The sequence below is a fragment of the Gallinula chloropus genome (assembly GCF_964237585.1).
Source record: "Gallinula chloropus genome assembly, chromosome: 17".
In the NCBI taxonomy this organism is placed as follows: Eukaryota; Metazoa; Chordata; class Aves; order Gruiformes; family Rallidae; genus Gallinula; species Gallinula chloropus.
In genome coordinates this window covers 1,071,450-1,096,210 of record NC_140102.1, presented here as the reverse complement: position 1 = coordinate 1,096,210, position 24,761 = coordinate 1,071,450, and the positions used below count along the sequence as shown (strand labels likewise).

At 48.9% G+C, this 24,761-nt stretch overlaps 1 protein-coding gene across 1 annotated transcript; it reads left to right on the top strand.

The window, feature by feature from the left end:
• Window positions 1–270: 270 nt before the first annotated feature.
• LOC311198295 (G protein-coupled receptor kinase 3) lies at window positions 271–24,100 on the top strand. The gene is made up of 18 exons (XM_084272211.1): window positions 271–368; window positions 1,281–1,355; window positions 2,842–2,903; window positions 4,020–4,071; window positions 4,691–4,782; window positions 7,409–7,508; window positions 12,181–12,259; window positions 13,393–13,523; window positions 14,343–14,437; window positions 15,469–15,576; window positions 16,132–16,198; window positions 16,412–16,512; window positions 17,017–17,083; window positions 17,516–17,611; window positions 20,124–20,286; window positions 21,290–21,426; window positions 22,378–22,491; window positions 23,032–24,100. The coding sequence occupies exons 1-18, from the start codon at window positions 342–344 to the stop codon at window positions 23,191–23,193; spliced, it is 1,728 nt and encodes a 575-aa protein (XP_084128337.1). The 5' UTR covers window positions 271–341; the 3' UTR covers window positions 23,194–24,100.
• The last annotated feature ends 661 nt before the right edge of the window (window positions 24,101–24,761 follow it).

The window sequence follows — 24,761 nt, the reverse complement described above, 5'->3', positions numbered from 1 at the left end:
CTGCTCCAGCCTGGTCCTTCTCACATCCTAGGAAACAAAGCTTTGTAGCAAACTTAAGCAAATAGGTTTCCTTGCAAAAAAGCTCTGAGACAGGAAGGGAATCGCAGGTCAGCTGAAGCGTGGTCTTGCAGGTGGGTTTTCTCTAAGTCTTAATTAAGAAAAGAGTAAAATAAAACCCAGCTTCAGCCCAAGCCCCGTTTTTAGCAGAGGAATGGAAAGTCATTAGACTGTGCCTGTCTAATGGGCCCTCCTCTCTTGTGTTGCAGATCAAAGAGTACGAGAAGCTGGATTCTGAGGATGAGCGTCTGAGCAGGAGCCGGCAGATCTATGACACCTACATCATGAAGGAGCTGCTGTCCTGTTCACACGTGGGTATCCTCCGTGGCTCACAAGCTGCCCCCTTTCCTGAGCCCCCTGGCAGCAGGGACAAGTCAGAATCACAGGGACAAGCCAGAGTCACTGCTGTTTCATTCAGGGAGCTGTTGACTGTTGCTGAGGGGGTGTTGCCATGTTACCACACACACGTGTAGTGGTGTATGGGTCTGTTTGCAGTCTGGGGGGACCACGTTTGGCTGAATCCAGCACACTGTGTCACTGTGTTTTTCCCTTCTCCCCCTGCCCCCAGCAGTGAGGGGTAAGGATGAGGGGTGTCTGCCAGTTTTCCTCAAACTTGGTGGGACACAAGGGAAATATCTGGAGATTTATCTGCTTTATGTTTGTTTAAACTCAATCTCTACTTCTAAACAAGATAAAATTGCAGTGTGTGTATATATATATGTATATACACCTGCACACATACACATGTGTTAACCCCCCCAGCCCAGCACAGCCCTGCTCCCCAAACTCTCTAAAGAAACGTGAGCTGCCAGGGTCTCCATGGGATGCTTTGGGCTGTGAACTTTGGTGTCTCTGAAAGCTCAGGGTAGAGTTTGATGTTTAGTTCAGCACTGATCACACACAGAGTGTGGTTTGGTTCTGTTATGGCTGGTTTGGCCATGAAGCACCCAGGGCCAGCACGTGTTTCAGTTGCCAGACAGGGAATGGGGGATGTGGGGGGTGGGTGCCCCATCCCTGGGGGTGTTCAGGGCCAGGTTGGATGGGGCCCTGGACAGCCTTGTGTAGCTCCAGGCCTGGAGGTTGGTGTCCCTGCCTGTGGCAGGGGGTTGGAGCTCTGTGATCCTTGGGGTCCCTTCCAACCCAGACCAGTCTGTGATTCTGTGATTCTATGAATGAAGGTCCTTACCTTCCCAGCTGTGAAACCTCTCTCTCTTTTCCCAAAGCCTTTCTCAAAACAAGCTGTAGATCACGTCCAAACACATTTAGCCAAGAAGCAAGTGCCCGCCAGCCTTTTCCAGGTGAGGTTGCGACAGGCGGAGCGTTCGGGTTGTTCTTCAGTTGGGTGACAGTAAGTGACTTTGTGCATGTTATTTTAGGAGACAGAATAAAAGGTACCAGTACCTACTCTTCAGGGTAATAGTGATGGTGGAATGCTTTCCTAAGTCAAACAAAATTTACAGATTGCTATTATTACCTGAAGTATTTTTAAGCACATTTTGTGAAAGCAAACGATGCCTCGGGACGTGCACAGAATAGTGCCTGAAATTCTGTGATTTGAAGCCATTAAATGATTTAGAGTAAATCACTTTACATCAGGAAGACACACACGCCCTGCCAGGATAAACCCAGCTGCAGAGTGGAGAAGTTGCCTTCTAGTGGTTCAGGGATGTGCTGTCTCTGAAAGCATCTTCCCTTTTTCTTCACATCATGGTAATCCTTAGTTGGTGGTGGTGTGGAATTAAACCCCTGGCCAGCTCACATGCTTTCCCATCTCTCCACAAGACCAAATCCAATCAAAAGTTGCCTGTCCAAGGGCTCTCTTGGTGCTTTTTAAAAACTCTCTAAGACTCTGAGTGGTTAAAGGAATGGGAATTGCATATCCTCCATTTGAATGTGAAAATAAATGGTATCCTGGCTTGTTTGTGAAATTAGGCATCTTTTGTGGTGGTATTTGCTTTAGAAAATAAATGAGCAGTGAAAAACTTCATACATTGTTACAGCTCTAATACACACTGACACCAGACCAGCAGTTCAGATTCATGCTGTTGCAGTGAGGTGCCTTAAACCTCTGGGGCTTTGCACATAGCAAGCCTCACCAATGATGGCAGTGTTTGTAAGCTGAAATCCCTTTGATGTAAACCCCCAGCATCTTTATACACTGCAAAAATGCACAGACTGCCCCTGCCTGATTCCTCTTCCTGCTCAGTGAACTGTTCTTAACGTTGCAGTGAGGTGAGCTGACAAACTGAGAACTGCCCTGCTTGAGTGGCATCTCGCTGCTAATTGGGGTGGGATTTGGGATCACTGCTTGCCATCACACGTCCAGAGAGAGCAGGTTTCCCTAGAAAAAGTCACTTGGGAATCAGAGGTGCTGGTTTCTTCCAAGGGGTAGAGAGGAGAGAGGCACCAAACAGCTGATGTGGCTCTGGGAAGCACAGACTCCTCAGGAGGGACCCTTTATCCTCTTTAAATGTATCTGAAAAGAACTGTGCTGGGATTTGGTCTTCCCAGCTTGTTGCCCATAGACAGGAGCTTTACATGGGGTTTGTACAGCCTCCCCAGGGCGAACATTTAAGGTTTTCTAGCTCAAGACAATCTTTTAGGTATTACCTGGGGCACCTGCTCTGATTTCAGAAGCGAAATGGGGCTGAAACACTCTGTTAATCCCTTCTCAAAGCAAACACCATCCATGCTGGGCCAGTGGGAGCTGGATGCAGTGGGTAGAGTCTCATCATCACTTTACCATATGCTTGAACACTAATTGTCTTCCTTGTCCCTTTTTAGCCATATATAGAAGAAATCTGTGATAGCCTCCGAGGAAAAATATTTCAGAAATTTATGGAAAGGTAGGAACACGACTTCTTATCCCAACTTCTTATCCCAACTTCCTACCTAAGGCAGCAGGAGGCCAGGTCCCTTAAGTATTGCTGTAAAACAAGACTAAAAGTGTTTAATAAACAGCATGAATGAATAGTGTATTATCAGCCAGCTCCTGCAAATGAGTAGTAATGTCATGATTAATGTCAGGGCGTCTGAGTGGAAAAAGGGTAAAGGTGATGGAATTTTCTGGTGGTAATAGATTGTGGTTTCATCTCAGGGGTTTAAAAGTGCAGAGCTATGTTCCTGTGGGATATTCTCCTGAGTAAACCATCTCTGAATGGGCTGGGCATGCTGCCTTGCAAGTCCACAGGAAAGGTGTAGTAAAGACCACAAGGCATCAACCTAGTCCTGCTGAGCAGCCTTCCTACCTGGAGTGGAACTGCTCTTGTGTGCAGGGCCTGGCTGGGGCGGCTCTGACCCAGCCACAGCCACCTGTAAGCTGGGGCAGGGCACGGGGCTGCTCTGCAGCTCTGCAGGCACAGGGATGCTCTGCAGGCACGGGGATGCTCTGCAGGCACGGGGATGCTCTGCAGGCACGCTGAGCTGCCTGTGAAAATGCCTCCACGGGACCATCATTTCTTTCTCTGAGTTATGAATTATTGATGTAGGAATGAGAAACCATGTTTTGGCAGCAGCTTGTGGTATTGATATTTTTTTTTTTTTTACTTTAAGATAAAATGAGTTTAAAATGTTCCTTGGGGTATTTGGAGGCTCATTAACATAAATCGAGCTGCCTCTGTTTTCTTATAATTATCTTTCTCTTTATGTAATTTAAATGTTTGTTAGTTCTGAACTTAGTTGTTTTTTAAAATTAAAAACCATGTGAAGGACAGATGGGAGGACGTACCAAGCACTTCCAGTTACAGGGATGGGGTTACCTGATATCCTCCTGTATCAGGGATGTCAGGTGCTCAGTGTGCACGGCCTAGGGATTGTTTTTCTTGCTGGGGTAAGGTGAGGGCAGGCAGGAAGGCTGCTGTTACTGACTCTCACAACACAGCTCTGTTTTCAATCTCAGTCTTGCCTTCTCCTGAACTCCTTACACAGACTCTCACACAACTTCCTCACTTTCTCTTCCACAGCGACAAGTTTACTAGATTTTGTCAATGGAAAAACGTAGAACTAAATATTCATGTAAGTATTTATTTACCAGCGTGTTCATCTTGTCCAAGGCTGATACAAGAGGGAAATGTTCAGTTTTGGGCACTGCCTCTGGAAGGGCCTCCCAAGGAGTGTGGTGAACGTTACCTGCTCTTCTGTTCCTGGACGTGCAGCCCTAACGCTGCCTTTCTGGGCATCCCCTCTGCCTGTCCTGAGTTCATAGCTTCTTCATTTTTGCAATGGCTGTAAAAAACCAGCACTGTGGGATTGCTGCTCCTCAGCAGCCCCCAGCCCACCCATCTCCACTTCCCACCCTGGTTCTGACCCAGTCCCCAGCACCCCGACCCCGGCCGCTGCTCTGGTCCCTCTGCGCTGCTCTGCTGTGGTTTTGGCTGGGCACGTACCCTCCTCTGGGGTGGGTACCTGGGCAGTGGGACCATCAGGTTTTGGCCACTGATGCCCTGTCCATCTTGGTTGCCCTTCAGTCTGTAATGTCTGTGAGTGCCTGGAAATGCAGACAGCCAGGGACTCCTCTGAAACAGCAAGCACAGTGTGAATGACAATAGCCTAAGCCATTCATAGGTGGCTTTGCAGCGAGTTCCTTAAGGCTGAAAAGTGAAGCCTGATCTGGTTTTGTCTTTTGCCTTTGCAGCTGACCATGAATGACTTTAGTGTACATAGAATAATAGGAAGAGGGGGATTTGGTGAAGTGTACGGCTGCAGGAAGGCGGACACTGGGAAAATGTGAGTATCTACACGCTTCGGTGTGGGGGGATTGTGGACTCTGCACTAGTAAGGAGGAGGAAATCCTTCCTGTGGTTTCCTGCAGAGCCATGGGCAAGCAGCGTGGTGCTGCTGTGTGGTTCTGGGCAATTAAACCCTATCCCAGGAGGTTCTAATTTCTGCATCAGTTTGATACTCGAGCCTGTTCCGTGCTGTGCAGCAGAGCTGCAGTTCAGCCTCGTGGGCACGTCCTTCCTTCAGATGGGCTGGACACGTGTTTCACATGAGTGTGTGCTGAAAGGGTGCCCTGGGTCAGAGCCTGGCAGTGCCCAGAGAAGTTCCCATGGGGGCCGTGGTGATGGTGAGGGGTCCCCTCTCCTCAGCAGGTTGCTCTTCTCTCAAGAAGAAGCTGGTGCTGATGTAGGGCTGGAGGATGACACAGGAATGAGCTCAGTGCTGCTTGGCCTGAGCAGGTTCTGGCTGCAGCATTCCTGATGGGTATCAACACCCATATTTCTGCCCTATGAGCAGTGTCACTGGGGAAATCAGTGATCCTTGCTTTCCTTTGGGAATGTAGCTCCAGTGCTGAGCCTCTGTGTTCCCCAGCTCTCAGTGGGAACTCGGATCAACCCGTGTGGGGTGCTTTTCCTTTTCTGGACTCACCATTCACACACTTCTCCTAATCAGCAGATCTCCATCTCTAGGCATAACTGTCCCATCACGTCCTGTTTCAAACACCTTAACAGACTGTTCTCAGTATTTAGTAATTTATTTATTTACACACACCCTTTCATCTTGCTCTTCTCCTAACAGTTTTAGTCCAGGGTCCATCTGTAAGCCTTTCTAACACGGCTAAGCTGAAGTGCCAGGTCCCTGCAGCTGGCTTCACTGGTGACTCCGTGTGCTTGGCGTCCTTGACAGAAATAAACTCCAGCTCTTAAGCAGTGCAAGACCTCTCAGTGTTGCTGTCATGCTCAGTATTTTTGCAGTGACCTGAAGTGTCTGTGTTAATGCTGTTACTAACAGAGCTGTTGTTACTCTTGCTTCGGTACCTTGCTGTCCATGTACAACCTGTTGATTTGTCTGTGTACAGAAATACACATTGTACTTAGCTTGGGCCACACTGTGCAGGCATCCACCCCAAGGAGGCAGCTCTCAGATGGCCGGGTGTTTTCATCTCTGAGCTTTGCTCTGGCAGGAGATGGATGAACCTTGGGGCTAGTGAGGGAAGCAAAGGACAGGTCTGAGTGTTAAGAGAAGGGCAGTGTGGGCAAACTGGCCTCTTTCAAATTTGAAGCAGGACTTTAGAGCAGGTTCAGTGTCTGGGTAGAGGTTTGGTTTAGTTCTTTCTTAATCCAAACCTGTTTACCCGTCCCTAATCCAGATCCCGTCCACTCTAGATGGCTGCCTCTGCTGCACTTACTGCCTGCAAGGAGCTTGGGAAGCCACCCCTCCAAGGTAAATGCCATCGGTGTTTCACTAACCCACAAAGATACACCCGAGGCTTCTGTCCCATCCCCTCCCTCAAGGACACCCAAGCAGGGCCCATCAGTGCAGGGAGCAGCCTGCAGCAGCAGGGACAGCCGTGCTTTCTGAGCACGGGGCCTGAGATGACACCAAGGTACCAGATTTCCAGCAGCTGTAACCAGCAGTTTGCTTTGCTGGGTGGTGTCAGAGCAGGAATAAGGGATAGCCTGTGGAACCAGTAGTATCCCTACTACTGGTAGTCATTGCTTACTGATGCCTTAGCAAGATCCCATGCTAGGAATATACCCCTTGGGTTGGAAACGTGAAATTCCAGCATGTTCCCTCACACTGCCCCCCACCCAGGAGACATGGCAAGGAATGAGGTGGTGTTTTTAGGGAGCACAGAGGGAAGGTGGCACATGGCCCTGTTCCTGCACAGAGCTGTCTCAGCATAGGCAGGCAGTCAGTGGTGATGCAGTGCTGTGCCCTGAACATGAATGGCCTAAAGATCCATCCTGCCCATGCCTAGAAGTGGTGTCTGGAGGAACACCCCATCCTCCCCTGCGGGTCTCTAGCAGTAGGCTCACTTCATGTCTTGAAAAAATACCCACAGACTGCTTTATATCCTGCTCCTGTTGGATGGTTGTTAGGGCAACGTTGGGTTTGTGAGCAAAACTTGATTAATTTGTGTAAGACGGGTGGTAGAAGATTAAAAAAGCTTTTTTGGAGTGTGGCTGACCTTTCTTTGCATGGAAAGAAAGCTCAGAGAACACCCAAGCACACCCTCAGCGTATGCTCAGGATGTTACCTTCCTGCTAGAGCTGAAACTGGTAGAATTAAAGAGTCTCTGCTTTTAATTCACACTGCAAAGCCTTGCTGTGGGCACTGGAAGATGGACGTGTCATACGTAACTGCTGTGTCACTGGGGGGTTTGGACATGGAGTTACCTGTTTAAGGACGTTTCTCTCTCAGGAGGCTTCTGCTGGAAATGCTTTAATTCTGTCAGCTGTTGGAGATGTCTGTGTTTAGTCATGTAATGATGCTTTTACTACCAGGTTTAAGTCTGTAAAGAGGTGGCTTATGGGGTGCTGTGAATGTGTGTGGTGTAACTGCTAGTGAATAATTTGAGTATGGGAGGAAATATGTTGTTGTCCTTTATCTGAATGGTTAATATTTTCAGGTATGCAATGAAATGTTTAGATAAGAAGAGAATCAAGATGAAGCAAGGAGAAACATTAGCCTTAAATGAAAGAATTATGCTGTCTCTTGTCAGTACAGGAGTAAGTATCATTGATTTGTTATTCTTAGTATTTTTTTTCACTTACACTGTAACAGCTTTCATGTATGATACATATTCCATCTGATGTGACATGCAAAAGTTAAACTCCTCAGGAACCTTCCCCCTGATTCCAGCAATGTGTCTTGAGCAAGAATGCAGACCCAAGCCTGCCTTTCAGCTTGGGTGCTCACAGAAACGAGCATCTCAGCTAAAGGGCTTGAGGAGGTTTCCATTGCTCGGGTGGTTAATCCCACCCCCCCTTCCCCTTCCCCCTCCCCTGCTGCCCTGATTTGTTTAAATATTCCTTTTTCAAGTATTTGTATTTGAAACTTTTCCAAAATGTTATTCTGTCTTGCTGAAAGATTTCCTTCCCTGCTGTAGTTACATGGTACTTTGGGAGAGTGTAAGATGGTATTTCAGACCCCCCCCTGGGTTACCCGTTCCCCCTCCTTTGCCTGGGGCTCTTCAGCCAGGTTTCCATCCTGTTAGTTGTGTTCCTGAGCTGGGTGCCTCTCGAGGTGTTCCAGGTAGATCTGTCTGTCCAGCATACAGGCTGTTCACAGTTAGCAGGGTCACTGATGCACGTGGAGAGTGTTACAGCAGGCGTGCAAGTAGCATCAGGCCTGTGGGGCAGAAGCATCATTGCTGTGGTTATGGGATGACTGAGAGCACAGACTGTGTGCTCTGAGGTAAGGTCTGTACCTGGCAGAGCTTGGCTGAAGCCTGCTTTTGGTGGTTTATTTTCAAAACCCCTCACCTGTGATGTGTTCAGCATCGCTGTGCCCATGAAATGCACACACAGCATCCTCGCTCTCCTCCCTTCAGGGAAGCCATCAGTCTGATTGGGCTTCACAGTGGGCTGTCTGTCTGTCCCCACTGATGTCCAGGCCCCTGCACAGCTACAGGGACTTGTCTGCACTGTGGTGGCCCTTGTCTTCTGCTCACTTGGCTTTAAAGGACAAAGACATGTTTTCCAGGGCTTATGTATAGATAGGGAGTGAGAATTCCTAGTGATGCCCTGTTGTCCTCAAGTGAAGATGTGTGACTCAGCACTTGGCACTTCCCAGCCTGACCGTGGGTGCGTGAGGTGCCCTCCCATGTGTGGGCAGAGCAGGAGAGCTGGTTGGCCTTTCCTCCTGAGAAGATGGACTTTCAGACTTCCCTACCCATCACATCATTCCCCTCTGCTGTTAGGAACATCCTGGTAAGGCAGATCCTAAGACAGCACCTGGGGAAGCTCCCCATCAGGGCCTTACTGTGAAGGTGTAACTTGCCCTCCTTGCAAAGCTCTGCAGGAAGGATGAGGCATTTCTTGCTCCTTGTGCTGCTCGTTGGAAGCTCCTCCCCAGCCTCAGCCTCTCTGGAGAGGGCAGCGTGCACCAAAAGGAAAGCAGAGCCTCTAACGTGGAATTGTGTTTGGCTGCAGCATCCAGACAGAGGAAGGACTGGAAAGTATTCCTTTGTGCTGTTACCTCTGGAGTTCAGGGTGGGGTTTCTGGGCTTGACGTTTAACTGAGGTCTCTGTGTTCACCACGCGGCTTGTCCAGAAGCATCAGGAGTCGTGAGGGCTGGTGGAGTGAAGCTCTGTAGTGGAGACTAGACAAGAAATCAGGCAAATTAGCAATAATCATCCCATTAACTTTAATTTGCTTCAGTCCTGGATGTGCATTTTCATGTTGAGCAGTTCAAACCCGGCAGCTCCGAGGCTGCGAATGATGGAGCCAGTTCTGCACGACTGGCATCGCTGGGCAGCAGCAAAGCACGAAGACCCCTTTGGTTTGTTCATTAAGGCTTCTTGGCTCATCAGAATGTAACTTCTCCTGGGTGCTCAGCAGTTTGAGAAGCAGTTTTGTTCACAGCAGAACCCACTTGGGTTAGGTACACCTGCTGCTGCGAGGGATGCTGGGGCGACTTCAGTGTGCAGGATGAAACAGGTCTGAAAGCAGGAGGATGAGAGGATTTATTCCATCCCTGAACACAAGCTCAGAGAAGAACAGGTACTTTGTTATCACTGTTACCAAGATTTGGAGGAGTCTCAAAGCCCAGAACCTATTCCCAAACCTTGGTAGCCCTGAAGGGACGTCTGTGGCAGTGGCAGCTGTGGTGTTGGCTGGTGCCCTGAGCAGGTTTTTCACATCTTGACATCATTTCTACTCTAAAGCCACGTGCAGAGCTTAAACAGGAGAGTCAGGATCAGAGGTTTCCTTCTAAAGTAATTATTAGTGTGCTTACACCTTTAGAATACTAATTACATTCCTGCAATTCTGTGTAGCTATTCTCAGGTTTTGACCTTCCACGTGATGTATTACCAGTGACTTGTCTTCTGCAATTATTTGGCCTTAATCCCAGGTTGTTCAGAGGTACAGAGCTGCTGCCAGGCTCTTCTGCACTCACACATTGCTCTCATACTTGGGTTTATTTTTTTTCAGGGCAGAAGCTTGACTGCAACGAGGCATTACTGCCTTGGAAAACCTGTTTCATTGCTTTATGGTGCATTTTTTAAAATATCTATAGGTTTTGGGGGGGATTATAATGCTGGGAAATACTCTTTCACCATGGTTTTTGTGTCAGAAAAGCATCACAGTGCTGCAGTGTTAACCAGTGAGGGAGCAGGGCTAAGTGCAGGCTTGCACAGGAAGGAGACAGGCCTTTAAAAAATGAAATCCATAAAAATATCAGCAACTTCTGGTATAGAAATGTCCTGTTTACACACCTGTGCATGGTGTTTAAGCTCTGACACAAATCCTTCTGGGTAATTGGATTGCCCTCAGGCTCTGGGAGCTCACGGGGTGTTCCAGTGGATTTGGGAAATGAGGCTGTTGATTCTAGCAGAGCTTTTGCTCTGAAGGTCAGTGGTGGCTGTGATGGTCTGCAGGTAGGAGCAGTGCAGAGCCTGTGAGGGGAGGAAGGAGAAACAGCATCTTTAGCTGGATGCCACCTTGCTGTGCCCGAGGGCTCTGCATTGCTTGGAGCGTTTCATGGTGGGATGGTTTGGGTGCAGAGCTGGTGAGGTGGGGCATGCCCAGGTCCCAGGGCCACTGTGTTCTGCTTCTAACTTGGGAAGGAAATGAGTTCCTGCTAGAGATTCCCAGAGCTTTCCCTATCCATGCTGCAAGAGTTAGCACATTGTTTAAGCCACATTAGGTCACTTTTGTGCTTCCTGCGTGGTGGCCTGGCAGCAGTTAAGCTCCTCTTAGCTCATCTTCCTGCCAGCCTCGGGCTTTTGGGGTCTGCCAGGCTGGTCTGACAGCACAGCCCTTCCTTACCTGTCCATCAGAGACTCACCCAACAGCCCTGCTGTCACCTGGCTCTGGAGAAGAGGTCAGTGAGGTAATTCTTAACTAGCCACTTCCAATATAGCATCCAGTGTAGGCTTAAAGAAGAGAGGAAGGTCTGCAGCTTCCCACCACGACACCCGTTGATGCCTGTGCGCTGCAGAGGTACCAGCCCTCAGCACAGAGATGTTCTTCCAGCTGTAGTTTCCTGTGCTGCTTGTCTCCAGCATTGGTGTGAGTGGAGGTTGAACTGCATCAGGAAGTGGGACCATCATCCATCCATCCATCCATCCATCCATCCATCCATCCATCCATCCATCCATCCATCCCTGCACAGCCCCTCCGCAGCGACGCTCTTACGTCTGCACCCACCTCACTTATCTTCTGGGTTGGCCATGAACCAGACCTTGCTGTTCCTACTTCCCACACACTGCTCACCCCTCAGAGGTGTGCCATCCTTCCTAGAGGGTTCACCTTCCTCCTAATCACCTTCCTCCTAATCACCCGTTGCCGACGCTGCCGGAGAGCTGCAGGGTGCAGCGGGTGGCCGGACGCCTCGGGCAGGGTGCTGCTGCCTGTGTAGCTGTTTAACGTGTGGGTGAGGGTGAAGCTTCCTTTCCTTTGGGGTTCAGTGTGTGACACAACTCAGCATCGTGATCGGTGTGACATCAGCAGAGAGCTTCCTGTGCAGCTGTGGGAGATAGGGAGTATCCCTCACACCTGATGGGAGCGGCTGCTTTTATCTCTGAGCTGGACTAAAGGTGTTTGGCTTTAATGTGTCCTGTGGGGAATTCAAGTGCAAACCTGGGTCAGTATTTTTATAGTACAGAGTCACAGATTCACAGGGGTTGGAAGGGACCCCCAGAGCCCATGGGGTCCAACCCCCTGCCCAAGCAGGGTCCCTAGGACAGGTCACACAGGTTGGTGTCCAGACGGGGCTGGAATCTCTCCAGAGAAGGAGACTCCACACCCCCTGGGCAGCCTGTCCCAGGGCTCCCTCACCCTCACTGGGAAGAAGTTCTTCCCCAGATTGGTGGGGAAGTCCCTGTGCTCCAACTTGAGCCCATCGCCCCTTGTCCTGTCCCCACAGACACTGAGCAGAGGCTGCCCATGTCCCCCTGTGTCCCACCCTTCAGAAGACAGCGATGCTCCCTGCAGCTTTTAAGCCTTTGCCTTGTCACAGCTCTTCAAATTTTTATATTAAATAGCAAAATCAAAGATCTCCAAACTGTAAGTGCAACATCAGAGTGTGATCAGAGCACACAGATTGCTTGAGGAGATTATTACCAATATTGACAAACATCACAGGAAAAATAAATACCCCGTGTGTTCCCACAGCTTCCCTGAGTAGCACTTTGCTTGCTGCCTGAGATGAACTCTTTGCTCCTTTCCTTCTAGGACTGTCCTTTCATAGTGTGTATGACCTATGCCTTCCACACCCCTGACAAGCTCTGCTTCATTCTGGACCTGATGAATGGTAAGTGATGCTGGTGACAGCCTTACAGAAGTCAGGACCTGCTGAGATCACAGATGAGGAGAATGAGGGGGAAAAATAACCTGAGGTGTGAGGAACTGACCTGTGAGCAGGAGGGGTGAATTGATCTAAAGCAGAGGAATGTACAGCACAGCCTGGAAAATCCCTGATGGCCTGAAACACGACTGGTGTTAAAGATATCAAAGGCCCTACGAGGCTGGAGGCTTAAGGAAATGATGGTTGTACAGAGATCAGGAATGCAGCTTTCAGGATGAAAACGAAAAGGCTTTACTGTAAAGAGCTCTGCTGGGAAAACAGGCAGGGAAGCACTCCTCAAAGGCAAGAAACCACACCTGGAAGCCTGAGCATAACTGGGGAGAACACGGTGAGATGGGCAGGGTTAAGAGCAGGTACCTTCCGTGCTGAGGATGCTCAGCCCTGCCTCTGGTTAGATCCTGTGGTGAGCACCTAAAGACTCTGAGGCTCATCTGCACTTATTGTGAGGCTGGAACAGTAATTGGGAAGCAGAGCTCATACTCTGTAGCCCAGAGCAGCTTGGGTGTTCTGCAAGTAAAGATACTCATTAGATCTAAGCTGTATGTTAAATTCAGGTAAATCAAGGGTTCTTTTCAGTCTGTAGCTTGATCAGAAACAGGTTTTCTAGGAATATTCACAATTTGATGTGCTGGTGGTGTGGTTTGCCTCACAGGGGGACATTGCATAGTGTCGTGTTTGATTAGGGATGTGTGAAAACATCCCCAGCATGAATGTTTGAGTATTTGGGCACAGATGGGGCACTCCCAGTCAGGCTGCTGGATGTGCTGATGTATTCAGTTCCCCAGAAACCTGTGTGTGTGGCTGTTACTGCTGTGGAAATCCTTGGTGTGAAGAGTCAGTTGTTGGATTAGTCACTGAATGCAAATGTGGATGAAGCAAGTGTATTTTTAAAATGGAGTTTCACAGTGATCACACTTATTTATTAACTTCCTGGGGAGTTTTGTCATCATAGGTAGTTGGGAGTGTAGGTGAGGGTCTGTGTCCTCCACGGGTTATGGGAACCTACAGGTGCTGTGCTGTTCCCCCCACAGCATCGTGCTGCTGCTCTTCTCATTGCATCTCAATCCTTCTCATTCTAGGAGGAGATTTGCACTACCACCTCTCCCAGCATGGAGTGTTTTCTGAAAAAGAAATGAGGTTTTATGCTACTGAAATCATCCTGGGCTTAGAACACATGCACAACCGCTTCGTCGTGTACAGAGACCTGAAGGTAATTGCTGACATAGTGACTGCATCCCCCTGGGCAGCTCTGAAGTAGCAGCAAACGAGCCAGAGGAAGGGTCTGACCTGAAACCTATTCTTGGGAAGAATGCAGGTCATTTGTTGTCCTGTGGCTGAATTCTCTAATGAATTGTCAGTGTAATTACAGCCTGTGCTGTTACCTGCAGAATGATTTATTCTCACCCCTTGGAAGCATTTCCCATGTTTGTTAAAAACCAGCCTCCTTGGGGTCAGGATAAGTCCTGTGCAGTTATTCATCTCACCAGCTTAGTGAGGCTGTTAATTTAGGGAGTGTACTGCATGTGTGAGGGGCCTGAAAGAGCAGCATGGGTGATGGGACACTGGCAGGAAGACTGCAGCTTGGGGCGTTTCACTGGTGATGGGGAGGGTGAGGGCTGCTCTGAGAGGTGTCTGTGGGCCAGGTGACAGCAAAAGAGGGGAAGAAATTTGCCCAGGGTGTTGATTGCAAGTCATGGGGGGCAGAGCCACACACCCCTCTCTGGGAAGGAACCAAAAGCAATGTGGACTTGATGCCAGAAGGGATTTATTCCTTCATGTGCTTTCCATCCCAAACCTTGCCTGGTTTTCTTCCGTTACTCATCAGTGTCCTGTGTCTCTGGAGCTGATGGTAGTGCTCTGTTAGCCTGCAGATTTTATCTAGAAGGTGCCTGTGCTCCTGATGGTCAAAAGAAAAAGGCCATTACCAGCTCCCAGAGTACTGATGTTGGAGCAGCCGTGTTCTGCAGGAGCATGGAGCTGTGTCAGCTGAGGAACACCAAGTGATAACCCCTCTGTGTCTGCATTCCAGCCTGCAAACATCCTGTTGGATGAACACGGGCACGTGAGGATATCAGACCTTGGCCTGGCTTGTGATTTTTCCAAAAAGAAGCCACATGCTAGTGTGTGAGTATGACATACAGCAGCTTCACTGCACAGGCAGCTCAGTCAGCCCTTCCTGGGGCTGTGTAATTTAACTTTGCCTACAGGAAATAAAACAGTAACGCCTGGGTGGCACAGGTTTGCCCAAACACCTCTTAGCTGGGTGCTCTGAGGAGGGCTTTGAGTCTCCTCTTTGTGTTTTCCTGCACAGTTGTGGCAGCTGATGTGTAGGCATGGCTGGAAGATGACGCATGATTTGGAGATGATTCACTCCTCAGAGAAGAACCTGCCTGAGTTAAAGTACCAGATTGTTTCAATTGTCCTAAACAGATAATTAAATATTCTGCAACTGACTTAAAAACAGGATTTATCGTGTCTTTCTCTCTCTGGATCTGGCAAATTGTAATCCTTGCTGCCTCCTGGCATCTGGTCGTAGCTGGGACCTGAATTTCTTAGGTTAAGACGTGGAATCTGCACACATCTGACACGTGTTATTCCTGGGTCCTCATTTGCCCTGATTTAGTCACAGAATTTATGCAGAAAGGAAAGCTTCATCCTGTCAGAGCTCCAAGATTGGCACTTCAGTAGCTGCTTGAAAAAATTCACCTGTTCCAGTTACATCAGGGGTAAAGACAGTTGTGGTGGCTGCTCTCTCGTGGTGACCAGCGATGGGCTGGTATTAAATCTGGCACAAGGCTGGAAGGAGAGATGGGAACCTCACTGAGAGGTGGGAAGCTGTGTCCTCTGTCCATGCTCAACAAGAGGCTGCCTCCAGACCCCCCTCCTGATCCTGCTGTCTCCCTGTAGCCTCTTCAGTTTGCCTGTTTCTGTGTCTCTGCTCCTGTTCTGAGGTGTTTCCTCAGTAGATACAGGCAAACAGAACACAGGCAGATGTGTGTGTGCTTAAAGAAAAAGCAAAATAAACCTGTGTTTAAAAGTAAATATCTTTTAATTATGCTATCTAACTGCAAAAACATGGGGGCTGGGGCTTGGGGTTGGTTTTTACAGTGATAGCTGTGGTTGTAACCAGGATTTTGTCCCTTTCTGGCTCACAGAGGTACCCATGGATACATGGCTCCAGAGGTGCTGCAGAAGGGAACGGCGTACGATAGCAGTGCTGACTGGTTCTCCTTAGGCTGCATGCTTTTCAAACTCCTGAGAGGGTGAGCAAAGCTTCGTGTCCCATCTGCTCTTCTGGATTCTTGTTCCTTCTAGCCTGAGCCTCACTGCTGCCTGTCCCTTGATGCACTGACACGTACCGTAGTGCTCCCTACCCAGCAGTCACCTTACTGCCGTCTGTGTGCCTTAGAGCCTGTCTGTGTGTGAGATGAAACCAGGCTCCTCTTGCTTCCAAACCAAAACACAAGCCCTGAATTCCATTTTGATGCTGGCCACACGCCCTTGTCCTGCCAACAGGAGGGATAAGCTGTCTTGCAAAGCCTTGTATCTGTTTGTACTGGGAAAACAAAGTTGTGAGAGCTCAAACGTTGATAGATGCTTTAGATAGCTGGTAGCCACAGTATGCTGGTTTGTAAAGTCACTTCTCATTGTAAATGCTCAATGTTTTACTACCTGTTTTACTGTTCTGCAGGACAGGATTGATGAGGTGGAAGGGTGGGACTGAAAGGGTGCTGCCCTCTCTGCTGAGGTTGGTGCAGCTGTAATAACCCTCTGCCTTATGGCTTCACACTTACTGGTGTGTTTCCTTTCTCCCACAGCCACAGTCCTTTCAGACAGCACAAAACCAAAGACAAGCATGAGATCGACCGGATGACGCTCACCGTGGTAAGGAGCCTGGTGCAGTGACACCCCTCTGGTTGAGTCACCCTCCCTTCCCCCTGAGAACTGGAACTTCCCAGCCTGCTCTGAGCGCTGTGTTTCCACCTGGAAGAGCTGTTTACAAGCACTACCAAAGAAAAGCTCCTCTCCTGTCTGGGGGAAGCCGATCACGCTGCGTCTAGAATGAAATGTCTCCTTTTGTGCTTCTTTTCCCCACAGAACGTGGAGCTCCCAGATTCCTTCTCTCCTGAGCTGAAGTCCCTCTTGGAAGGGCTCCTGCAGCGTGATGTTAGCAAGAGGCTGGGATGCCAGGGGAGAAGGTAGGTGTTGTCGTCTCCTTGGACCACTGCCTTGAAAAATTCCCGTTTCTCTGGAAATGAATGAATTCATTTCAAGTACAAATCTGCTTCCTGTTGTGATGATTTCAGTTCTGGAAAGAGACCATTATCAAGTCCTGTTGCGTGGAATTACTTGACAGCTTCCTTTGGTTTGGAGAAATCTGTGGGCTGGTTCTGTCACTAAAGACTTCCCCTGAGCTCTGCACACTCACATTCTGGGTGGTGGTCCTACTTTTCATCCCTGTGTTGGTTTTATGTTTTTTCCTGATCTGTTTTGGCAAGATGTCCTGTTGCTTGACTCAGGCATCATAGAATCATAGAATGGCATGGGTTAGAAGGGACCCCAAGGACCATAGAGCTCCAACCCCCCTGCATCCTGAGAGCTAAGAGTGGTTGCTTATATCCTGTCTGTAATGATCTGGTATTTCTCAGGTGGGTATGAAAAGCCCCTCTGGTTTATTGACTTCAGTTACTTTTATTTTGCAGTGCACAAGAAGTAAAAGAACATCCTTTCTTCAAAGGCATTGATTGGCAGCAAGTCTATTTACAAAAGGTAAGGGATTAAGATAATAACCTCAGTTTACTTGGTAAAGCAGGAAAAAGCAAAGAAGCCCAGACAGGGGAGGGACAGAAAGCTGCAGGGGGCCAGTCGCCTGGATTTACATGAGGATTGTTGATGAAAACTGCTGTCTGTTCATGCCTGCAAGCCTCTGCCTCAGTGGTAGCACTGAATTATTACCTTTTCAGGGACAAATGACTGCATGGATTCCTCTGCTCAGCTCCTTCTCAGCTGTAGGGGTTCTTTCCCTGAATTTCTGGGCGACCATTCCTTAAAAGGAAGGGAGAGCTGCTTTGCACTGGAGTGTAGTTTTCAAGGGACATACTTTTGCACAGCCATGCAGAATAAAAAGGCCATATAGATCTACAGAATGGATTTAAATAATATAATTAATTTGTCCTCAATAACACTGCTTTTAATTTCTAGTATCCCCCACCATTGATTCCCCCCCGGGGAGAGGTAAATGCGGCTGATGCTTTTGATATCGGGTCGTTCGATGAAGAGGACACTAAGGGCATTAAGGTACGTAACTTGAAGTGATAGAGGCATTGTGACTGCTGGGCTCAGCTTCTCAAGGGTGCCTGCCATTCCTTTGCCCCAGGGGCTGCTGAATGTGCAAGGAATGGCTTTCAGGTTTGGAAACTTAATCCATGTTGCTGTGACAGAGGCAGCTGGGGCTGCTTGGCTGATTTGTTGCTTGCCGAGTCCTTCATGTTTTACTTCCTAGATTGAAATCTACCTTCCTGTTAAACACCTTACTTGATGAAGCACATATTCCAAATGGTCAGACAACATTTGGGAAATCCTTGGATTTTCAAGAATACTTGGTGGTTTGTAGTCTTAGAAGTTGTACTTTGCTTCTGGTAACCTGCCTGGCTTGAACTGAACCTTATTTAATTGTGCTACCTCATGGTCAGAGAGCACCTTGGAACACTCTTCCCACTGGCAATCTGTGTGCTAATGGTTGTGGTTTTGTCAGTTGGAAAAGTGATAAAAGAACCTTTCTGGCTCTGATATTATCTGAAAACTAATGAAAACAATGTAAAGGAACAAAAGAGGAGTGAAGGCTGCTGGCCTGTGTCTGACTTTGCCTGGAGATGCTGGGACGTACCCTGAGATTCCATCCACTCTTCTGGAGCCTCCTTGAGACAGTCAGTGAATCTGTGCTTGTCTGGGGTCTGTCCAGTTCCTTAGTTTTAGCATACATTCTTCAAGACATCAAACATTTTTCTTGTTATTACAGAAAAGGAGAGAAACAAATTGCTCAAAACCTTTTAAGCAAACCCCTGTGTGAAGTACTCCCTGTGCCTCGGTAGGAGCTTGTGTGTCAGCAGCACCTGCTGTAGTCCCACAAGTTGGCACAGAAAAGATTTGATGTGTTTGAAGAGAAATGCAGGGAACCCAAGGTGCTCTTTAGCACAGAAGACTCCCCATCTTCAGTGCCAGTGTTAGCTGACAGCACCCCTGTTGCCTGCAGTTCAGGAATGCCATAATTCAGAGGAACAGGTGCCCTTTTTACCCGTTGAGAGGATCAGGTATTCTCAGCAAGGCCGGCGTCTTGCATAGCCAGATCCCTTGTGTGTCATCTTTGTTCAGGCTGCTGTAAGGTAGGTTTATTCTCAAGTCATGAGTCAGTGAGGGGTATCATGCACGGCTTCTCTGCTCTGGGGTGTCACAGGCTGTTGGAGGGCACTGAATAATGCGTGCCTCTGAGTCAGCTGCCACCAGAGCTTCCAGTGAGGTGTCAGGAGCCGTCCCTGCCCTGAGGATGCCGGTGTCGAGTGCCTTGCTCTCCTCCTTTGCCCCCATGGATTATATTTATACTGTGGAGTGTCCTGTGACACCGTGAGGAACACGTGTTCTCCGAGGTTACAAACTGGCAGTGGATGCCCCTGGCTTTCCTCTCTGCCCTGAGGATGCTGTAAGGAGTCCCCATAAGCCACAGTCTTCTGCCTCCACACCCAGCGTGGATTTTCCTGCTGTGATAACGGCTCTGGGTCTCCAGAAAGGAGGAGAATATATGCAGCAGTGTCTAGCCTGGCTGCAAGAGGAGAATCAAGCAAGGCTTTCCTGTCCTACTCCTGCAACAGCTGGAGTGGCTGGGTTTGCTGTGAGCAGTGGTGTGCTGTTCAGTCAGGATCTGCCTTCCCCAGCACACACTGCAGTGAGGACCAGTCCCAGCCCTGCCTGCTGAACAGTCCAGTGGGCTTACTGCCTTCCCAGCACAGCAAAGGATGCCTCCTAGTCTTGCTTGCTGGGAGAAAGCTCTAATCTCTCTCCCTATGGACAGAAACTGAAGCAACTGAGGAGTGTCTGTACAGAGTTTGAATTCATACTGAAACAAAAACCACAGGGAAATCACTGATGGCTTTTTGTTCCACAGCAGAGTGCTGGGTGCTGAGCCCAGAGTGCCTGGGTCGAGCAGCACATAGCTTTCCTGAAGATCCAGTAGTTTTAGTTACCCTTCATGCAGCTCAGTCCAAGTACTGTAGTGAGGGACTGGGGGGGCAGGGAAAGGAGTCCAGACTGGGGGGAAAGGACTCCATGTCACTGGGACATGGGGGTCTGCAGCGTGCCCTGCTGAATTTCAGAGGTTAAGTATTAAGAATGCAAAGTTAAGATGTGGAAGCACAAAGTCATCAATGTGTAAGAGGTGTCTTTGCTTTTATTCATGGGTATATTGTGCTGAGAAAGTTAGTAACACTATTAGATGTTTTGTTAACGCTGATTATGCACCCAATTAAGAACAGTGCTGCTTACATTTAAATAATTACTGAAATGTAAAGTCTGGAGAACGTTGTGGAGTTACTTCTGGAGTTATTTCTGGTAGCTTTTAGACCTATCAAACCAAACCAGTTTTGGACAGGTGGCCAGTTCTCAGTATATAAATTAATATCTTTGCTTAAATTAGTATCTGTGTTTTCCAGTTTGCACCTGTTTGTTCATTATGTGGGTGTCTCTTAACTGTTGGGGATAAGAACAGGAAAAGTTACTAAAATATTGGGGTTTTCTGTTTGTTTTTTTCTCTTGCAAGTTGCTTGATAGTGACCAGGAATTGTATAAGAACTTCCCTCTGGTCATCTCGGAGCGCTGGCAGCAAGAAGTAGCAGAAACGGTTTATGACGCAGTAAATGCAGACACAGATAAAATAGAGGCCAGAAAAAGGGCTAAAAACAAGCAGCTTGGCCATGAGGAAGGTAATGTGTCAACCCCACCTCTCTCCATCTTTTGCTGCTAGACAGTAGCAACTCATGTTGTTTGAAGTCCCACCCCAGGGGCTCTTGTCCTGCTGTTGTTCCCTGGGCGCTGTGGGGAGGCATCGAGCCGGCTTCGTGTTCCTTAAGGTGTCTCTGGATGTCTTGAAATGCTCTATGATGACACAGTGCTTTGGAATAATGCTTTTCTTGTGATCACAGAATCACAAGGTTGGAAAAGACGTTTAAGATCATCAAGTCCAACCATTCCCGTCCTAAGCTAAACCAGATCCCTGAGCACCTCATCTCCCCTCTGTTCAACACCCCCAGGGCTGGGGACTCAGCGCCTCCCTGGACAGCCTGTGCCACAGCCCCACGACTCTGCCAGGGAAGAACTTTGCCCTCACATCTGCTCTGACCCTGCCCTAGCACAGCTTGAGCCCATTTCCCCTTGTCCCATCTCCTGTCCCCTGGCTGAAGAGACCATCACCCACCTCTCTACAACCTGCCTTCAGGTAGTTGTAGGTGGTGATAAGGTCTCCACTCAGCCTCCTCTTCTCCATACTCAACATCCCCAGTTCCCTGGGGGAGAAAAGACATCATCTTTTGTACTCCCTTGTAAAGATGATCGTGCACAGCCTCTCATAAGCTGTTTGCAGTGTGTGCAGGGTGGGATTTCATGGCAAAGGAGCCAGGGAAAGAAAACAGGAGGGTCCCTTCCAGCCACCTTCACATGTTTGCACGCAGGTCTTGCATCACAGTGTAGCAACTTATAATTCTTTAAAGAGTTTATAAGATGCTTTTAAAGAGCTGAATTCTGTTTGTGGTTACCCCACTGGAGTTAGGGCAGAGGTGGCTCCTGTGCCTGCACACAGAGATGCCCCAGCACATCACCTGCCATCGCGCTGTGTTCCAGACCACATCCTCTCCTGCCCCAGCACGTTAGAGGATGCTGTCAGGCACTGCCTCGTGTTGCACACTGACCTGACATTCCCTTTTGTTGTAGATTATGCTCTTGGGAAGGACTGCATCATGCACGGGTACATGCTGAAGCTGGGCAACCCCTTCCTGACTCAGTGGCAGCGCCGTTACTTTTACCTCTTCCCGAACCGACTGGAGTGGCGAGGAGAAGGGGAGTCACGGGTAAGTGAGCTGTGGGGAGCTAGCTGGGCTTTGGGGGCCTGAGAGGCAGGAGGATGGTGAGGCCAGTCTGCAGTCTCATCCCTGGGATGGCTCCCTGGAAGGAGAGCTTTGAGTAAAGGACCAGTGGATTTGAGTAACAGATCTGGGGTCTCGCTCTGGTTCGTGGGTAGCTGCACCGCGCTGAGGAAACAGGTGGCTTGAGGAACCTGCTTGCTTTGTTTTCTTATGTTCTTAAAGGAATTTAGTAGTTCATGGTGTTTTTTTCATTTAGGACCTCTGGACTCTTTATACAAAAAAACATAAACTGGTAAGGTGACAAAGGCTATATAGCATTTTACCTCAGAGAAAATGCTATAGCAGCTCTAGTTTAGTCCAGCTGTGATCATGTGCTAGGCAGAGCGTTTGTGTACTCGGTTCAGAAGGGGTTTGGAGTTTCACAACACTCTTCTCCACTTACAGTCCATAGGGAAAGCTTTCCTGCAAACTCCTGTGTGTTTGCTGCTTTGTAAGTACCTAGTGCTTAAATAGTCCCTTTCAGCTCCTTGAAATAGTGAGATTGCCTTTTTTTCCCTTTTTTTCTTAATAACAGCAGTAATACTCAGAGAAAATACAAACTTCCATGGGAGCCTTGTGGGAAAACAACGAGTGTTTTGTTTGTAGACACACCTATTTGTAGATTCTTACTTCATGCTGTCACTACTGGCTTTCCTGGCTTAGGTTTCGTTGCCTCTGTTGAAGCAACCGAGCTCCTTGCTGCATCTCTCTTACCTTCCAGTCCGTCTTTAGTTGGTGACCCAGTCTCCAGGAATCACGAGGTGTTTGTGTGGTGACTGTTGATGTTCCTAATGTGATTTATGTGGGTGGACCAGAGAATTCAGGCAGTGGCTTTGTCTGGTGGGCAACGGGCTTCTTTCGAACCGTCTCTCTGCTTTATTTTCACACGTGCTGCAGCAAAACCTCCTGACAATGGAGCAGATAGTGTCTGTGGAGGAGACACAAATCAAAGATAAGAAATGCATCTTGCTGAGAATTAAAGGCGGGAAGCAGTTTGTCCTGCAGTGTGAGGTGAGCCCCTTGTGTTTCAGTACCTGTTGATCGGATTGTTCTCAAGCAATTGGAAAGGCTTTGGGGTCCTCCCAGCACATATTAACAAGGTGGGCTTCATGGTGCAAAGCTCAGCCTGAGCAAAACAGGCAAGCTCTGGTCCCACTCATTTTCAAAGCCAGAAGCCTGTGGTTGTGCCAGTTCCTGTCCCGATGTCGCTGGTATTTGGCCCAAAATGAGTTTGGTTTAATGAATAGCTGGAAACATAAAGCTTCTCAATCCCCCAGGGGCTCCAGAGGTGGTGGCACCACAGGTAGATCCTGGGAGCTGCTGTGTTTGTGAGGGAGGAAGTGTCTGAGTCCTCATTCCACCTCAGCTGGCTGTAGCTGCTGCCACCCTGCCTGGCTTCAGTGGGTGATGGAGAAGTGAAGGGCTGCTCCTCTCCAGCACCCAAAGTTACACCTTCCTTCCAAAAACGAATGGTGTGAAGGGCTAACTAAGAGAGAAGACGCTGTTGGCAGTTTACTATGAGGTGCCAAACTCCTTCTGTATCTCTTTCAGAGCGACCCAGAGTTTGTTCAGTGGAAAAAAGAGCTGACAGAAGCTTTCACTGAGGCACAGAGGTTGCTGCGCCGGGCCCCAAAGTTCCTCAATAAATCTCGCTCAACAGTCGTAGAGCTCTCGAAACCACCACTCAGCCACAGGAACAGCAACGGGCTGTAGGAGGAGGAGAACAAAGTTTGCTTAGGGGGAAAAGCTACTCCGTGAACATGTTGAGTTCCACAGAATCCTTATGAATGACTTTGTGCAATCCTGGACGCGGGATGTGCTGAGCAGAGGAAGAGGTTAGATGTTTACAGCGTGGGATAACGTTAGAACTCTGTCTCTGGAGGTTGTGAAGACTGGAACAACGGCAGGGGGGTTCCTGCTCCTGGCAGCGTGGAAATCACCACCGAGAGTAGAGGCTGCGCGTTGCTCCCGCGCGTCCCCACACCCCGGCGGTGCCCCAGGGGACCCTGACTCTGGAACTACTGATGGAAGGAAGGTGCAGCTCTCTCTGCCGTACCCCAGCTTGGGGTGTACCCACCCTGGAGACTGACGTGGTTACTGGTGCCTGGGATTGCACCGGCCGAGCCCTGGGCTGCGGAGGGAGCTGCAGACTTGCCGTGTGGGATCACCTTTGCTCTGTCGTGTTGCCATGTTCTTTCCCACCATTACTGCTGACTTTCTAATAACCTTTCTCCATACTGCTGATGATCAACAGTGTGACCCTTATGCACTTCGAAGTACTGAATTCTACCTGTCCTGTGGTTTAAATGTTATTGCTACTCCATGGAAGCGTTGAACTCAACTTACTCACTTGGTTTGTTGTACTCACTAATAGTAGCTACCACCGTTTTGCTTCTTCTACGTATATGCAGTACTATAACTGACACAATAGAGTAATAATTGGTGAAGAGGAATTTATGGTAGCTTCATCTAGTGCTCTGTTGTATAAATTGACTATTTTAGCACAGTTTTTAAAGAGCAGATTCCTTTTGACAAGTTTACAGTGAACATAAAGACAGTTCTTTTCCATTTCAGGTCAACTGCACTTTTTAAAAATTAAAAAGAAATGATTCAATTCCGATGCATTCTAGTGCATGTCCTGGGTTGGAGTGTCGGGGTGCTCGGTACGTGTCCCCCAGCGTCCCAGGGCTGGTGGGTCCTCCTCTGGTGTGCACAGCCACGCGGAGCCAGTGCGTTCCCAGCGCGTAGGCAGCCCAGGCTTTCACTGTAGCTCAGGAGGTTCGTGCTTGCAGAAAGACGAGTGGTTTTCTTTTCTAGAGAGTTCCAGCTGTCCCCGCTGAACCCTGAAATGCTGAGGGTGGAGCTGGCAGAAGGGGCTGATCGGATGCCGGATCGATACCAGTTTTACGTGAGGCGTCAGTTGTGTCATGTGGAAGCTCTTGCTGAGGTGAAGATCCGATCTCTGAGCCGTGGGGCAGCGTTGGGCACGTGAAGTCAGCAGCATGGCCCCGCTCGGCAGCACGCTGGGTAAGAGGCAGGCCAGGGCTTAATCGAAGCTTTTTGGTTTGCTTTGTTTTCTGATCAGGGAAGCACCTTGGAGAAGGTTTTTCTGCCCATCTACGGGGGTCCAGCTCTTCTGGTCCCCGCAGAGGGTGGGAATTGGGTCGGTGGGAAGGGGAGCACAGCTTGCCCACTGCCTGGCGGTGCGTCCAGCCTGTTGCTGATAGAGAACCACGGAGTATGAGAGCACGGTGGCACAAATAGGAGAGTCATGTTCAGAG

Excerpts from the sequence above, each read along its gene's own strand:
- LOC311198295 (XM_084272211.1), top strand. The coding sequence starts at position 342 with ATGAAGGAGCTGCTGTCCTGTTCACAC. Across the intron at positions 4,072-4,690 it reads ACGTAGAACTAAATATTCAT|CTGACCATGAATGACTTTAG; the intron begins GTAAGTATTTAT and ends TTGCCTTTGCAG. Across the intron at positions 14,438-15,468 it reads AAGAAGCCACATGCTAGTGT|AGGTACCCATGGATACATGG; the intron begins GTGAGTATGACA and ends TCTGGCTCACAG.